The sequence below is a fragment of the Canis lupus genome, chromosome 13, assembly GCF_048164855.1.
Source record: "Canis lupus baileyi chromosome 13, mCanLup2.hap1, whole genome shotgun sequence".
NCBI lineage: Eukaryota > Metazoa > Chordata > Mammalia > Carnivora > Canidae > Canis > Canis lupus.
The window spans coordinates 41,453,488-41,470,443 of record NC_132850.1 but is presented as its reverse complement, the minus strand read 5'-3'; the positions used below and the strand labels follow the sequence as shown (position 1 = coordinate 41,470,443).

Here is a 16,956-nt window from a genome sequence, read left to right as displayed (position 1 = left end):
GTGTTTCATTGATCCATAGGTCTCTTTTTGCATTAGTATCACACTGTCTTGATCACTACAGCTTTGTAATATGACTTGAAGTCTGAAACTGTGATGCCTCGAGCTTTTTTTTTCAAGCTTACTTTGGCTATTTGGCATCTTTTGTGGTTCCATATAAATTTTAGAATTGTATTTTGATAGTGATTGCATTAAATGTGTAGATTGGGTAGTATAGACATTTTGAGAATATCTGTTCTTCCAATCCATGAGAAGGGAATATATTTCCATTTCTTTGTGTCATCTTCAATGTATTTCATCAGTGCTTTATAGGTTTCAGAGAACAGGTATTTCACTTCATTTGTTAAGTTTATTCCTAGCTATTTCATTGTTTTAGGTGTAATTGTAAATGGGATTGTTTTCTTAATTTGTCTTTCTTCTGCTTCTGCTTCATTATTGGTGTATAGAAATGCAACAGATTTGGAAGATCAGTTTGGTATCCTGCAACTTTATTCGCTGGTAATTGATCTGTTCAAATTTTCTATTTCTTCCTGTTTCAGTTTTCATAGATTATGTTTCTAGGAATTTATTTCTTCTAGGTTGTCCAATTTGTTGTTTTCACAATATTCTCTTATAACTGTATTTCTGTGGTGTTGATTGTTATTTCTCCTCTCTCATTTGTAATTTTATTTATTTGAATCCTTTCTCTTTTTTTCTTGAGGCTTATCAGTTTTATTAATTTTTTTCAAAGAACCAGGTCCTGGTTTTCATCAATCTGTTTTATGATTTTTTAGTTTCTGTATCAGTTTCTATATCATTTTTTCCTGCTCTAATCCTTATTGTTTCCTTCAATCTGCTGGTTTTAGGCATTGTTAATTTTTTTTTCTAGCTCATTTAGGTGTAATGTTAGGTTGTTTATTTGAGATTTTTCTTGCTTCTTGAGGTAGACCTATACTGCTATGAACTTCCCTCTTAGAACCACTTTCTGGAAAGCTTTTGAACCATTGTATTCTAATTTTCATTTGTTTCCATGTACTTTTATATTTCTTCTTTTGCTTCCTAGTTGACCCACTCATTATTTAGCATGATGTTATTTAACCTCCATGTATTCATGGTCTTTCAGATTTTTTTTTCTTGTGATTGACTTCTGGTTTCGTAGTGTTATGATCAGAAAAGATGCATGGTATGACCTAGATCTTTTTTAACTTGTTGAGGTTTGTTCTGTGGCTTAATATGTGACCTACTCTGTAGAATGTTCCATGTGCACTTGAAAAGAATGTGTATTCTGCTGTTTGACAATTGAATGATTTGAATATATCTGTTAAATCCATCTGGTAGTGTGTCATTCAAAACCATTGTTTGCTTGATTTTCTGTTTAGATGATCTGTCCATTGTTGTAAGTGAGGTGTTAATATCCCCTAATATTATTGTATTACCATTAATTAGTGCATTTGTTTGTTACTAACTGTTTTATGTATTTTGACATATTTACAATTATTATATCTTCTTGTTGGATTGTTTCTTTTATTATTATATAGTGTCCTTCTTTGTCTCTTATTAGAATCTTTTTTATTTTTAAAAGATTTTTAAAATTAATTAATTAATGGGGGAAGGGGCAGAGGGAGAGGGTGAGAATCTCAAGCAGACTGTGCCGAGCATGGAGCCTGATGTGGGGTTCAATCTCACAACCCTGAGAGCATCACCTGAGCCAAAATCAAGCCACATGCTTACCCGACTGAGCCAACCCAAATGCTCTACAATCTTTTTTTTTTAAGATTTTATTTATTTATTCAAAAAGAGACACAGAGAGAGAGAGAGAGAGGTGGGGACACAGGAAGATGGAGAAGCAGGGTCCACGCAGGGAGCCCGATGCAGGACTTGATCCCGGGTCTCCAGGTTCACTCCCTGGGCTGAAGGCGGAGCTAAACTGCTGAGCCACCCGGCTGCCCTAGAATCTTTTTTTAAAGTCTAGTTTGTCTGATATAAGTATTGCCTCTCCAGCTTTCTTTTAACATCCATTTGCATATGGTTCTCCACCCTCTCATTTTTAATATGCAGGTGTGTTTAGGTCTAAAACGAGTCTCTTGCAAGAAACATATAGATGGATCTTGTTTTTTTATCCTGTATTTTGATTGGGGCATTTTTTCCATTTACATTTAAAGTAATTATTGATAGATATGTACTTATTGCCATTATATTACTTGTTTTGTGGTTGTTTCTGAAGACTTTCTCTGATCCTTTCTTGTCTTTTTTTCATGGTTTGCTGGTTTTCTTTTTCTTTCTTTTTCTTTTTTTTGCTGGTTTTCTTTAGTGATAAATTTAGGTTTCTTTCTCTTTATTCTTTGCATATTTATTAGCATTTTTTGATTTGTGGTTACCATTAGATTTGTATATAACATCTTCTGCATATAGCAGTCTATATTAACTTTGAAACTATTCTTTACTCCTCTCCTCCTCAAGTTTTAGATATATGTTGTCATATATTGCACCCTTTATTTTGTGAGTTCCTTAACTGATATTTTATAGAAATATTCACTTTTTATTCTTTTTGTGTTTCCTACCTTCAAGCCATCACTTTTGATCTTTCCTTTCTACTCATAGAGTCCCCTTTAGTATTTCTTGCAGGGCTGGTTTAATGGTGATGAACTGCTTTAGTTTTTGTTTGTCTGAGAAACTCTTTATCTCTCCTTCTTTTCTGGATGATAGCCTTGTTGGATAGAATATTCTTGACTTTAAATTTTTCCCATTCAACATTTTGGATATATATCATGCCAGTCCTTTCTGACATGGGAAGTTTCTGCTGGAAAATCTGATAGCCTTATGGGGTTTCCTTAATATGTAACTGTTGTCTTTTGTCTTGCTGCTTTTAAGATTCTTTTCTTTATAACTATATTTTGCCATTTTAATTACAATATGTCTTTGGTGTGGATATGCTTTTGTGGATTTTGTTGGGGATTCTCTGTGCCTCCTGGATCTGGATATCTGTTTCCTTTCCTAGATTAGGGAAGTTTTCAGCTATTCTTTCTTTCTTTTTTTTTTTTTCAGCTATTCTTTCTTTAGGTAAATTTTCTGCCCCCTCTTCTCTCTCTTCTTCTAGGATTCCTATAATATGAGTGTTATTTGCTTGATGGAGTTACCAAGTTCTTTAAGTCTATTGTCATTTTTCATATTTTTTTCTCTTTTTTGTTCAGCTTTATTACTTTCCATTAATATGTCTTTTAGGTCATTGATTTGTTCCTATGTTTCTTCCAGCCTGCTGTTCATTCCATCAGGAATGTTTCTGATTTCATTTATTAGGCCCTTTATCTCTACTATGTTATTCTTTATCTCTGTGCTAATGTGATAAGAAAAGCATATTTATGATTTCATTTATTGGGCCCTTTATCTCTGTTATGTTATTCCTTATTGCTGTGTTAATCTCTTTTCTCAAGTCCAGCAACTATTCTTATGATCATTACTATAAATTCTCTATCAAGAATGTTACTTGTATCTGTTTCATTTAAATTCTAGCTGTGGCCTTGTCCCATTCTTTCATTTGGGGCAAATTCTTCTGTCCTCTCTCTTGTCTAAATCTCCATGCCTGCTTCTATGTGTTAGAAGAGTCAGCTACGCTTCTTGCTCTTGAAGGTAATGGCGTTATGAAGAAGAGGTTCTATAGCTCCCTGTGCTGTAGGGTCACCTGTTCGCCAGGGCCTGGTACTTCACAGAGTGTTTCCACTATGTGCTGGGTGCACTCTGCTGTGTGTCCTGGCCACTTTATCCCTCAGGCCAATTGTCTGCATAGGCTCTCTGCCTGTTGTGAGCAGTGTTTATTCCCTGACCTGGAATGTGGGGAATTTTAACTAGGTATACTCTGGTCTCCTTGTGAAATGTGACCTGTTGCCACAGCTGCCAGAACTGAGGCCCTACAGAATTCACAGGTAGGAAGACATGGTGTGGGCAGGGGTTTGGGCCAGTCTTCTGTGGGAGAGGTCCCACTGTAGTGGGACTGAGGCAAGTGTGACTGGGATGGGCAGTTCCAGTGGAGTGTGTGTGTAGGGGGATGTCTTGGTGTAAGCAAGTTAGGTAGTGAGCGTCAGCACTATGCCGGTGCCCACAGGTGGCTCTGTGTTTATGCTGAAGGGCAGTGGAGGCCAGTATCTTTGTTCCCAGAGGGGTCTCTCCATGAATGCTGCCTCTCTGGGACATGTTCCAAGAAAAGCAAATAACCTCCCCTACTGTGTGCCCCAGTTGCTCTTGAGGCTGTTTTCTTGCTGTATATTTTCTGGCTATTTGTCCTGCCTTCTCTCCAAGAGAAGCCCCAATGCCTCTGGGCTCTCCCCAGCCCACTGACCTTTAAAACTCTAGGCTTTAAGACCTGCTGGTTGCAAGAATTTCTGAAATTCAGCTCTTTTCACTCTCCAAGCCAATTACTCTAGGGAATCCTCTTCCTCATGCACTCCCCTGAGTGATAGTCTGTCTCTTGCCCTTCCCTGGGACCACAGCTCTCTTACCACCACAGTTGCCACAGTCTGTTTCTCTCCCAAACCATGTCTCTGCACTTCCTGCTTTCTCCCATGTGGTCTCTTCTCTACCTCTAGTTGTGGAGTTTGTTCTGCCTCTCTTCAAGTTGATTTCTGGAGTATGTAGGAGGAATTGATAGTTATAAAGTTGTATTCATGGGACAAGAGGATCCTAGGGTCCTCCTACTCTGCCACTATTTTCCGCCTTAATTTTTATGAGTCCTTATAAATGATATTGTATTTTTAATGTTAGTGCCTATGTGTTTGTTAATATGTAGAAATACAATTGATATTTGTATATTTGTGTTGTATCCTGAGACCTTGCTGAATCTACTTATTAGTTCTTGATATTTTCGACACAATCATGTCATCTTCAAACAGAGAGAGTTTTATTTCTTCCTTTCCAATCTGTATATGTAGCTTCTCTTTCTTTATTGCACTGGCTTCAACTTCCATATAATATTGAATAAGAGTATTAAGAGTAGATACCCGTTCCTTGTCCCCCAGTCTGGATGAAAAAAAGCATTTAATCTTTCACTCTTAGATATAATGTTAGCTGTAAGACTTTAGTAGATGCCTTTACAAAATTGAGGAAATTCCCTATTTCCCATCTTTCTGAGAGTTTTTTTTTCTTATTATGGATGAATGTTGAATTTTGTCAAATGCTTTTCCTACATTGATTGATATGGTAATATGATAGTTTTCTTTAGTCCTTTGACGTGATGAGTTACATTGATTGATTTTCAAATATTTAGCCAGCCTTGTATTCCTGGAATAAACTTCACTTGGTTGTGGTGTATATTTATTTTTATATATTTCTGAATTCTATCTGTTAATATTGTGTTAAGGATTTTTGCATCATGAGGAATATTGATCTGTAGTTATTTTTCATATAATAGCTGTGTCTGGTTTTGACATCACAGTTATTCTAGCTTCATAAAATACATTGGGAATAATTCTCTGTTTTTTTTTTTATAATAATAAATTTATTTTTATTGGTGTTCGATTTGCCAACATACAGAATGACACCCAGTGCTCATCCCGTCAAGTGCCCCCCTCAGTACCCGTCACCCATCCATCCCCACCCCCCGCCCTCCTCCCCTTCCACCACCCCCAGCTCATTTCCCAGAGTTAGGAGTCTTTATGTTCTGTCTCCCTTTCTGATATTTCCTACCCATTTCTTCTCCCTTCCCTTCTATTCCCTTTCACTATTATTTATATTCCCCAAATGAATGAGAACATATAATGTTTGTCCTTCTCCGATTGACTCATTTAACTCAGCATAATACCCTCCAGGTCCATCCACGTTGAAGCAAATGGTGGGTATTTGTCATTTATAATGGCTGAGTAATATTCCATTGTATACATAAACCACATCTTCTTTATCCATTCATCTTTCGATGGACACCGAGGCTCCTTCCACAGTTTGGCTATTGTGGACATTGCTGCTATAAACTTTGGGGTGCAGGTGTCCCGACGTTTCTGTATCTTTGAGTAAATCCCCAGCAATGCAATTGCTGGTTCGTAGGGCAGGTCTATTTTTAACTGTTTGAGGAACCTCCACACAGTTTTCCAGAGTGGCTGCACCAGTTCACATTCCCAACAGTGTAAGAGGGTTCCCTTTTCTCCGCATCCACTCCAACATTTGTGGTTTTCTGCCTTGTTAATTTTCCCCATTCTCACTGGTGTGAGGTGGTATCTCATTGTGGTTTTGATTTGCATTTCCCTGATGGCAAGTGACGCAGAGCATTTTCTCATGTGCATGTTGGCCATGTCTATGTCTTCCTCTGTGAGATTTCTGTTCATGTCTTTTTCCCATTTCATGATTGGATTATTTGTTTCTTTGGTGTTGAGTTTAATAAGTTCTTTTTTTTTTTAGCTTCCAATGACTCTCTCTTTTTTTTTTTTTTTATTGGTGTTCAATTTACTAACATACAGAATAACACCCAGTGCCCGTCACCCATTCACTCCCACCCCCCGCCCTCCTCCCCTTCTACCACCCCTAGTTCGTTTCCCAGAGTTAGCAGTCTTTACGTTCTGTCTCCCTTTCTGATATTTCCCACACATTTCTTCTCCCTTCCCTTATTTTCCCTTTCACTATTATTTATATTCCCCAAATGAATGAGAACATATAATGTTTGTCCTTCTCCGACTGACTTACTTCACTCAGCATAATACCCTCCAGTTCCATCCACGTTGAAGCAAATGGTGGGTATTTGTCATTTCTAATAGCTGAGTAATATTCCATTGTATACATAAACCACATCTTCTTTATCCATTCATCTTTCGTTGGACACCGAGGCTCCTTCCACAGTTTGGCTATCGTGGCCATTGCTGCTAGAAACATCGGGGTGCAGGTGTCCTGGCGTTTCATTGCATTTGTATCTTTGGGGTAAATCCCCAACAGTGCAATTGCTGGGTCGTAGGGCAGGTATATTTTTAACTGTTTGAGGAACCTCCACACAGTTTTCCAGAGTGGCTGCACCAGTTCACATTCCCACCAACGGTGTAAGAGGGTTCCCTTTTCTCCGCATCCTCTCCAACATTTGTGGTTTCCTGCCTTGTTAATTTTCCCCATTCTCACTGGTGTGAGGTGGTATCTCATTGTAGTTTTGATTTGTATTTCCCTGATGGCAAGTGATGCAGAACATTTTCTCATATGCATGTTGGCCATGTCTATGTCTTCCTCTGTGAGATTTCTGTTCATGTCTTTTGCCCATTTCATGATTGGATTGTTTGTTTCTTTGGTGTTGAGTTTAATAAGTTCTTTATAGATCTTGGAAACTAGCCCTTTATCTGATATGTCATTTGCAAATATCTTCTCCCATTCTGTAGGTTGTCTTTTAGTTTTGTTGACTGTATCCTTTGCTGTGCAAAAGCTTCTTATCTTGATGAAGTCCCAATAGTTCATTTTTGCTTTTGTTTCTTTTGCCTTCGTGGATGTATCTTGCAAGAAGTTACTATGGCCGAGTTCAAAAAGGGTGTTGCCTGTGTTCTTCTCTAGGATTTTGATGGAATCTTGTCTCACATTTAGATCTTTCATCCATTTTGAGTTTATCTTTGTGTATGGTGAAAGAGAGTGGTCTAGTTTCATTCTTCTGCATGTGGATGTCCAATTTTCCCAGCACCATTTATTGAAGAGACTGTCTTTCTTCCAATGGATAGTCTTTCCTCCTTTATCGAATATTAGTTGCCCATAAAGTTCAGGGTCCACTTCTGGATTCTCTATTCTGTTCCACTGATCTATGTGTCTGTTTTTGTGCCAGTACCACACTGTCTTGATGACCACAGCTTTGTAGTACAACCTGAAATCTGGCATTGTGATGCCCCCGGATATGGTTTTCTTTTTTAAAATTCCCCTGGCTATTCGGGGTCTTTTCTGATTCCACACAAATCTTAAAATAATTTGTTCTAACTCTCTGAAGAAAGTCCATGGTATTTTGATAGGGATTGCATTAAACGTGTATATTGCCCTGGGTAACATTGACATTTTCACAATATTAATTCTGCCAATCCATGAGCATGGAATATTTTTCCATCTCTTTGTGTCTTCCTCAATTTCTTTCAGAAGTGTTCTATAGTTTTTAGGGTATAGATCCTTTACATCTTTGGTGAGGTTTATTCCTAGGTATCTTATGCTTTTGGGTGCAATTGTAAATGGGATTGACTCCTTAATTTCTCTTTCTTCAGTCTCATTGTTAGTGTATAGAAATGCCACTGACTTCTGGGCATTGATTTTGTATCCTGCCACGCTACCGAATTGCTGTATGAGTTCTAGCAATCTTGGGGTGGAGACTTTTGGGTTTTCTATGTAGAGTATCATGTCATCGGCGAAGAGGGAGAGTTTGACTTCTTCTTTGCCAATTTGAATGCCTTTAATGTCTTTTTGTTGTCTGATTGCTGAGGCTAGGACTTCCAGTACCTATGCTGAATAGCAGTGGTGAGAGTGGACATCCCTGTCTTGTTCCTGATCTTAGGGGAAAGACTCCCAGTGCCTCCCCATTGAGAATTATATTTGCTGTTGGTTTTTCGTAGCTGCCTTTTAAGATGTTGAGGAATATTCCCTCTATCCCTACACTCTGAAGAGTTTTGATCAGGAATGGATGCGGTATTTTGTCAAATGCTTTCTCTGCATCTATTGAGAGGATCATATGGTTCTTGTTTTTTCTCTTGTTGATATGATCAATCACATTGATTGTTTTACGAGTGTTGAACCAGCCTTGTGTCCCGGGGATAAATCCTACTTGGTCATGGTGAATAATTTTCTTAATGTACTGTTGGATCCTTATGCCTAGTATCTTGTTGAGAATTTTTGCATCCATGTTCATCAGGGATATTGGTCTGTAATTCTCCTTTTTGGTGGGGTCTTTGTCTGGTTTTGGAATTAAGGTGATGCTGGCCTCATAGAACGAGTTTGGAAGTACTCCATCTCTTTTCTATCTTTCCAAACAGCTTTAGTAGAAGAGTTATGGTTTCTTCTTTAAACGTTTGATAGAATTTCCCTGGGAAGCCATCTGGCCCTGGACTTTTGTGTCTTGGGAGGTTTTTGATGACTGCTTCAATTTCCTCCCTGGATATTGGCCTGTTCAGGTTTTCTATTTCTTCCTGTTCCAGTTTTGGTAGTTTGTGGCTTTCCAGAATTGCATCCAATTCTTCTATATTGCCTAATTTATTGGCGTATAGCTGTTCATAAAATGTTTTTAAAATCGTTTGTATTTCCTTGGTGTTGGTAGTTATCTCTCCTTTCTCATTCATGATTTTATTAATTTGAGCCTTCTCTTTCTTCTTTTTAATAAGTTTGGCTAATGGTTTATCTATCTTATTAATTCCTTCAAAAAACCAACTCCTGGTTTTGTTGGTCTGTTCCACACTTGGCAGTCTCTTTTTATTGGCATATTAGACCATCTTTTATACTTAATGTAATTATTGGTATGTTAGAGTGTAAGTCTGCCATTTTTTTATGTTTGTTCTTTTTATTTTTTCCCCTTGCCTTCCTATGGGATACTTGCACATTTTTTAGAAACCATTTTTATTTAGCTGCATTGTTTTGAGTTTGCCTCTTAGTATATAGCATTTTCAATTGTTGCTTTAAGTAATACATTATATAAACTTGATACAATCTACTTGTCATTTTACCAGTTTGAGTATAAGACCCATATCTCCCTTTATGTCTGTTTATCTAGTTTTTAATACAGTTGTCAAATATTTACATAAAATTTCAATTATATTAAAATGTTATCATTTTTGCTTCAACAATGAAATGTACCTTAGAAAACTCAAGAGGAGAAGGAAAGCCTATTATATTTAGCCATATCTTTGCTTATTATATTCTTTCTTCTTTCCTGATATTCCAAGGTTCTTCCTTTTTATCATTTGTTTTCTTTTAGAGAACATTCCTTAGCCACTCTTTTAGCATAGATATACTAATAAAAATTGTGTTCATTTCCCTTCATCTTAATATGTATTGATGTCCCCTTTATTCTCAAAAGATATTTTTGTGGGGTATAGGATTCTGAGTCTGCAGTTCTTTTTATCCAGCACTTAAAAAATATGTGCTACTTTCTTTTGGCTTCAATTATTTCTTGAAAAATTTGCTGTCACTCTGGTTATTTTCTTTATTTTTATTTTTTTAAATTTATTTTTTATTGGTGTTCAATTTGCCAACATATAGAATAACACCCAGTGCTCATCCCATAAAGTGCCCCCCTCAGTGCCTGTCACCCAGTCACCCCCACCCCCCGCCCACCTCCCCCTCCACCACCCCTAGTTCGCTTCCCAGAGTGATTATTTTCCTCATACAGGCAAGGTGTCATTTTTCTCTGGCTACTTTTATTTTTTTTTTATTTTTTTTTCTGGCTACTTTTAGAATTTTTTCTTTGTTACTAGTTTTCAGAAATTTATTTCAGTGTATCTTGTCATGTATTTCTTTGGGTTTATCCCATTTGGAGTTTGCTCAACTTTTGAACCTGTAGGTTTATGTCTCTTGTAAAATTTGGGAAGTTCAAACATTATTTCTTTGAGTACTTTTTAGCTTTGCTCTGTCTTTTCTCCTCTAGGGCTCTGATGACATGGATGTTAGATTTTTTTGTTATACTTACACAGATCTTGGAAACTAATTTCATTTTTTAAAAGACTATGTTCTCTCTATTGTTCAGATTGGGTAATTTCTATTGGGTTACCTTCCAGTTTGCTAATTCTTTCCTCTGTCTCTTCCTTTCTTTGTTGAACCCATCTATTGAGATTTTTATTTTATTTAGTATTCTTCAGTTAAAAAAATTTCCATTTGATTCTTTATATATGCTGTTTTTGCTGAGACAGTCTATTTTTTTCTAAGATCTTCTTTTTTTTTTTTTTTTTCCATTTATTTCTAGCATGTCCTAATTCCGGAAGCAGTCTTATTATGGCTGTCTTAAAATTTTGTCAAATAAGTCTGATATATCTATCACTTCTGTATTGGCATATATAAATGTCTTTTTTCATTCAGTTTAAGATCTTTCTAGTTCCTGCTCTAAAAGGTGAATTTCAGTTGAAACCTGAACATTTTCATATTATGTCATGGGACCCTAGGTATTACTTACACCTTCTGTTTTATTTTATTTATTTTTTTTTTTATTTTTTTATTTTTTTTTTATTGGTGTTCAATTTACTAACATACAGAATAACACCCAGTGCCCGTCACCCATTCACTCCCACCCCCCGCCCTCCTCCCCTTCTACCACCCCTAGTTCGTTTCCCAGAGTTAGCAGTCTTTACGTTCTGTCTCCCTTTCTGATATTTCCCACACATTTCTTCTCCCTTCCCTTATTTTCCTTCACTATTATTTATATTCCCCAAATGTTTTAGTTTGCTTTCTCTGACACCACTTCAGCAGGGTAAGGGAAAATAATACTTTGTTACTGTCAGGTGGAGGTAGAAGCCCAGGTTCCCTATTTGGTCTCTATTAATACCCAGTAGAGTGACTTATTACTTTTCTGGGTGGAAGTAGTCTTCACTGACACCATGGTGAAGGTGATCTTGTCACTACTGGGCAATGTTGAAAGTCCTGATTCTCTGGTAGACCTCCTATGACCTTATCCCAGAAGGAATGGAAAGGGGTACTTTGTTATAGGCTTGTGGTGATGGAAACTAGGCTTCCTAGTTGGCCTTTGTCTGATGTGTGTTAGGGGGAACACTTCATTCTATGATATTTGGCTGGAATTGTACAGTCATTTTCTAAAACTTTTCTGTCTTGTTTAGCTGCCCATTTTCTGATCTAGGTTTTGTGTCCCCCAACCTCCACATACCTGTTGTCATTTACCAGCTTCTTCAGCTCTAAGACTGGGATATATCAGGCAAAATAGATGCTCAGGGAACTCACCACTGTGTCATTCTTCATGTCCCAGAGGCCCTAGCCTGTCTGACCTTTTGTTATTCTCATATTTGTTTTATATGTAATGTCCAGGATTTTTAGTTTTACAGCAGTATTCTTCTTCAGCATTTTCACTCTTTATGGTTTCAATTACCTACGGTCAATTGCAATCTGGAAGCAGGTGTTCCTCCTTCTGACTTGTCATCAGGTGGTCAACAGTAGCATAAACTGCATCATTTACCTCACTTCATTTCATCATGTAGGCCGTTAATCTCATATCATCACAAGAAGAGTGAATACAGTACAGTAAGTTATTTTGAGAGAGAGAGAGACCACAGTCATATAACTCACATTACAGTATATTATTATAATTATCCTATTTTATTATTAGTTATTGTTGTTAACCTCTTACCATGCCTAATTTATAAATTAAACTTTATCAAAGGTGTGTATATATATAGGAAAAATATAGTATATATAGTGTTCAGTACCATCTATGGTTTCAGGCATTCACTGGCGTTCTTAGAACAAATCACTTTCAGATAAGGTGGAGCAGACTACTGTATTAATAGGAAGAATAGGAAAAAAATATCTGCTTCATCTTTCCAGAAGTGGAAATACTTAATATTTTCCTGCCTAAGGTTTCCTTCTCTTTCTGTGGCATCTGCTAAATTTTTTGTTAGAGAACATTTTGTGTTGGAAAGCTCTTGCCTGCTTCTATGGAGGTGTTGGAAGATAGAGAACAAACTAATCTTTAGAATAGCCTCCTCTTTCTGAACCTTGCATGAATTACACTGCTTTTAGTGTCAAAACCTCAGCATAGACTTACCCACCCCTATCTGGGTTATTATTCAATTGTCTAAGTCTTATTTATTTTTCAAGTTTCAATATAAACATCCTTATACAAAAAGACCCTTTCTGTTCCCTGGATAAGTTTGAGTATCCCTCTCCTAAATATTCTCAAAGTACCTTGTGTTTCTCTTATTCTTATTTCCATGATCATACTTTATTGCAGTTATTTATATGATGTCTATTTTACTAAATAGTGTGTAATTCCATGAAGGTAAGAATTTTTTTGTCCAAAGTTGTATCAAATATCTGGTGTCTACTGCAGTGCTCTGACATTTAACAAATTTGGATTGAATGTACTCATTTATGTATTTGCCCATAAACATCCACTTATCTGATTCACCCCAATTACTTCCTGGAACTTCTCTGGCCACATGACCACCTGGGCTCCCTCTCTGGGACTCCCGGACTTCCCCATGATCCAGAAAGTTGAAGGTCAAAACTAAGCAAAGCAGGTCCTCCAAACTCCTGCTTTAGATAGACCTAAGGCTTGGGTCCATTCTGATTGGTTATTGCTTATGGCATACCAGTTAGTAAAATAGTTTGATCTCATCCTGATTATATAAATTAATGAATGATGTCCAAAAGCTCCAAGCTTATCTAGCATATCTAAATGTGCTTTTTTCCATAGCCTGCATTACTGCTTATAACTCTTATTGTGGTTGATTGGCCTTTTTTCATGTATCAGTTCTGGCCTGAGTATATACAGTGAGGTATTCTAGTACTGTCATCATAACCGCGGGCCAGTTCTTCCTTGCTTCATCTCTAACCAAGGTATTATTTCTTGAGACAGATCTTTTATGGGAGTATATTCCTTGTGCCTTCAAAACTGCCTCACAAGTCACACTGTCACACCTGCTTCATGGGCCATGTGACTTATTTGACATTTTGTGGTGAAGTCTGTATTCCTTCCTACTGGGCTCTGGTTCGAGAGAAGTTGTGAAATGACTCCCCAGGATTATATTCCCAAAACATATCCTCCTCAAACACTAGCTCTTTGTCACCTGTATCCACACCCCATTCCCTAGTTCCACAAGGTAGGCTTTACATTTTTTTTTTTAACCAAGAACTGCCATCTATATCCTATAAAATTTTTCTTGACTTGGTATTTTTTCTGTTTTACTGATTCTGTTATTAAGCCCCTTTACTCTGTAGACAAACCAGTGTGTTCACTAATCCTTATTTTATGGTTCTATTCACTCTTAAAAATTAGCCATTGGCTTATTGGGAACTCACATCTCTTGGAATTTTCAGTTTTTGCATTTCTCCATTATTCTCATTGTAATTGTAACTTTTTTTCCACTAGCATGATTTTTGGCATCTATACATCAAAGCAAAGGTTGCAGTTAGCCAATTCGATTTTATTTTATTTTTTATTTTTTATTTTTAAAGATTTTATTTATTTATTCATGAGAGAGAGAGAGAGAGAGAGAGAGAGAGAGGCAGAGACACAGGCAGAGGGAGAAGCAGGCTCCATGCAGGGAGCCTGATGTGGGACTTGATCCCCGGGCCTCTGGATCACGCCCTGGGCCAAAGGCAGGCGCTAAACCACTGGGCCACTGGGGCTGCCCTAGCCAATTAGATTTTAAATCTTTTTTGACATGATTTGATCAATCTTATTTTTTTAAATGATCATAGTTTTCATTTTAATTCCATTCTTTGGGAATCAAGGATGGCTTTTGGTTTCATTGCCAGCTGTGTTCACTTACAAATACTTATCCACAGTCTTGTTTTGCAAACGATTTTGAAACTATCAAAGCACAAAGAAGTGATGTGATTGATTATTATCACTTGCAAGAACAGTTGGGAGAAGTAGTATCTCTCTTGGCTGATGAATTCATATAGGTGTTCCCATTGTCTTGTGATTCTATCTCTTTGTATTCTTCTTCCTTTGTTGAGGATACCTGAATGAATAGATGAATAGCTGAGATTGGGAAGCAGAAGCATTTCAAGTTCTGATCACCTATTTGCCAATGACAAGGGCGCCATGATTTTCCGAGGGAGATTGACTACTTTAAATCCTCATTCTGATGAAATTATTTTGAAACACTTGGTATTTGAGATTGCTAGTTGCTGACTTTTTATTATTTTTGCAGGCAGCACTCAGCATATTTGGCATGGTTGGTGGACCACTTCTGGGCTTGTTTGCTTTGGGCATTTTGGTTCCCTTTGCCAACTCAATTGTAAGTATAAAGAATGAATGTTGTGTAAAGCTTCTTTCCCAACAATAGTAGTGTCTCCACAATTTTTTCTCAGTTGGAAAGTTATAGTTGCTCTGATATCTGTCATTAGTGATGTGATGACTTAAAATACTCATACTGACTTCACTGGGGTATAAAATAAAGTGCTATGCACTGGGACTCTGCATATATGAAGCCAAATAGACACTGCCAAATTATATATTTTATAAATATTGTATAGCTAAATCATATATTACAACATAATTATATAACTAACAAAAATATAGAATATATAACATAACTAAAGAATATATATTATGGAACAATGTATATTGTATGTAATATGTATTATAACTATTATATAATATAACTAAAGGAGCAGCATTTATCTTTTTGCCCTTCTTGGAAAAATCACTAGGATTTATGTGATGAACATTTTTAAAATTTAAAAACAATTAATTAACATATAGTGCATTATTAGTTTCAGAGGTCACTAAACTCTGCCTCTGAAAATCACAAGGATTTAAAAAAAGGAGATCAGGGCAGCATCCGTGGCTTAGCGGTTTAGCACTGCCTTCAGCCCAGGGCGTGATCCTGGAGACCTGGGATCAAGTCCCATGTCAGGCTCCCTGCGTGGAGCCTGCTTCTCCCTCTGCCTGTGTCTCTGCCTCTCCCTCTCTCTCTCTCTGTCTCTGTCTCTGTCTCTAATAAATAAATATAATCTAAAATAATAATAATAAATAAAGATAAATTTAAAAAGGAGATCAACAGGCTCAAACATGAAATATTTAAGGGCAATAGAGCTGAGGATACCTGTGAATAGCCAGAGTGCAGCAAAGAGAAGCAATAAGATAAACTCTTCACCACCTTGACCAGAGTGTTTATATTCCTGATATTTAAAGCTATGGTCCCAATATCATGGTCCCGGCCCCAGAGGTGTGATCATAATTGGGAATAAGTATCCAGAATGAGGTGATATCTCTTTTCCACATAGACACTTCTGTGCCTTTTTTAAAAAAGATTTTATTTATTCATTCACCAGAGACACACAGAGAGAGAGGCAGAGATACAGGCAGGAGGAGAAGCAGGCTCCACATAGGGAGCCTGATGTGGGACTCAATCCTAGGAATCCAGGATCATGCCCCCAGCCAAAGGCAGACGCTCAACCGTTGAGCCACTCAGTCATCCCACTTCTGTGCTTTGAAGTACTAAATTTTGTTTGGAATGAATGAAATTGAAGTTATTTCTATGAAAGCCAGGGGAAACTCCACTGAGTCAGTCCTGCTATAAGCTGAAGTTCAGGAAAAACTCATATGTGTGGTGGTTTCATACAGACATAGAATAACTTCAGAACTCTGATTTTACATTTGGAATTCCATTTTCTTCATGAGGCACTAGGGATTGGTAAGGTAGATACTAATAAAGGCTATTACTATTATTATTAATGGTATAATTCTTAAAGAAAATAATTCTCAGCAGATGGTGACGACACTTGTAGTAAGCATAGCATAATGTATAGAGATGCTGAATTACTGTGTTGTATCCTGAAACTAACATAACAATGTGTGTTGACTGTACTAAAAAATTTTTTTAAAGTAATTCTCAAAAAAAATTGTCAGTGAAATATCATATAAAAAGCTAGTTTGGTAGAAATGAATCACAATGAAAGAGAATAGTTTGAATTTACCTCAGAATGTTGAAGCTTTGATTAGACTCTTTGCATTATGAAATGCACAGTGCTTTGTTGAGTGTCTGAAACATTAGGAGAAACATTAGGACTTTTGGTTTTTGACATTTATAGCCACCATGGGTGGGTTGCCTCCAGAAAAGCTGCAGCAGACTAGGTCCCACATAACCTTTACTCAGGAGAAGTATGATACTATTCCCATCGTAGAAGGTACCCATTTTTACTATATCCATGTCTTTCATCAGCAGAATACCTACCCTTGCTTTGGAATGGACTTCCTGCCTCCCCCTCTCCCTCTATCCATCTCTCCCATCCTCTTCTTGTCCTTTTTTCTTTCCCTTCCTTTGCTTCTCCTTTCTCCCTCTTTCCCTCTCTTCCTCTCATTCATTCATTGAATATTTATGAACTAAGCAC

General features: G+C 37.1%; 1 protein-coding gene across 1 annotated transcript in view; it reads left to right on the top strand.

Moving 5' to 3' along the window:
- The window catches only part of SLC5A8 (solute carrier family 5 member 8), a 66,322-nt gene that overhangs the window by 32,261 nt on the left and 17,105 nt on the right, over nucleotides 1-16,956 (top strand). Inside the window, exon 11 of the mRNA XM_072773297.1 lies at nucleotides 14,772-14,858. Within this exon, the coding sequence (XP_072629398.1) occupies nucleotides 14,772-14,858 (87 nt within the window). The remainder of the gene's footprint in view (nucleotides 1-14,771; nucleotides 14,859-16,956) is intronic.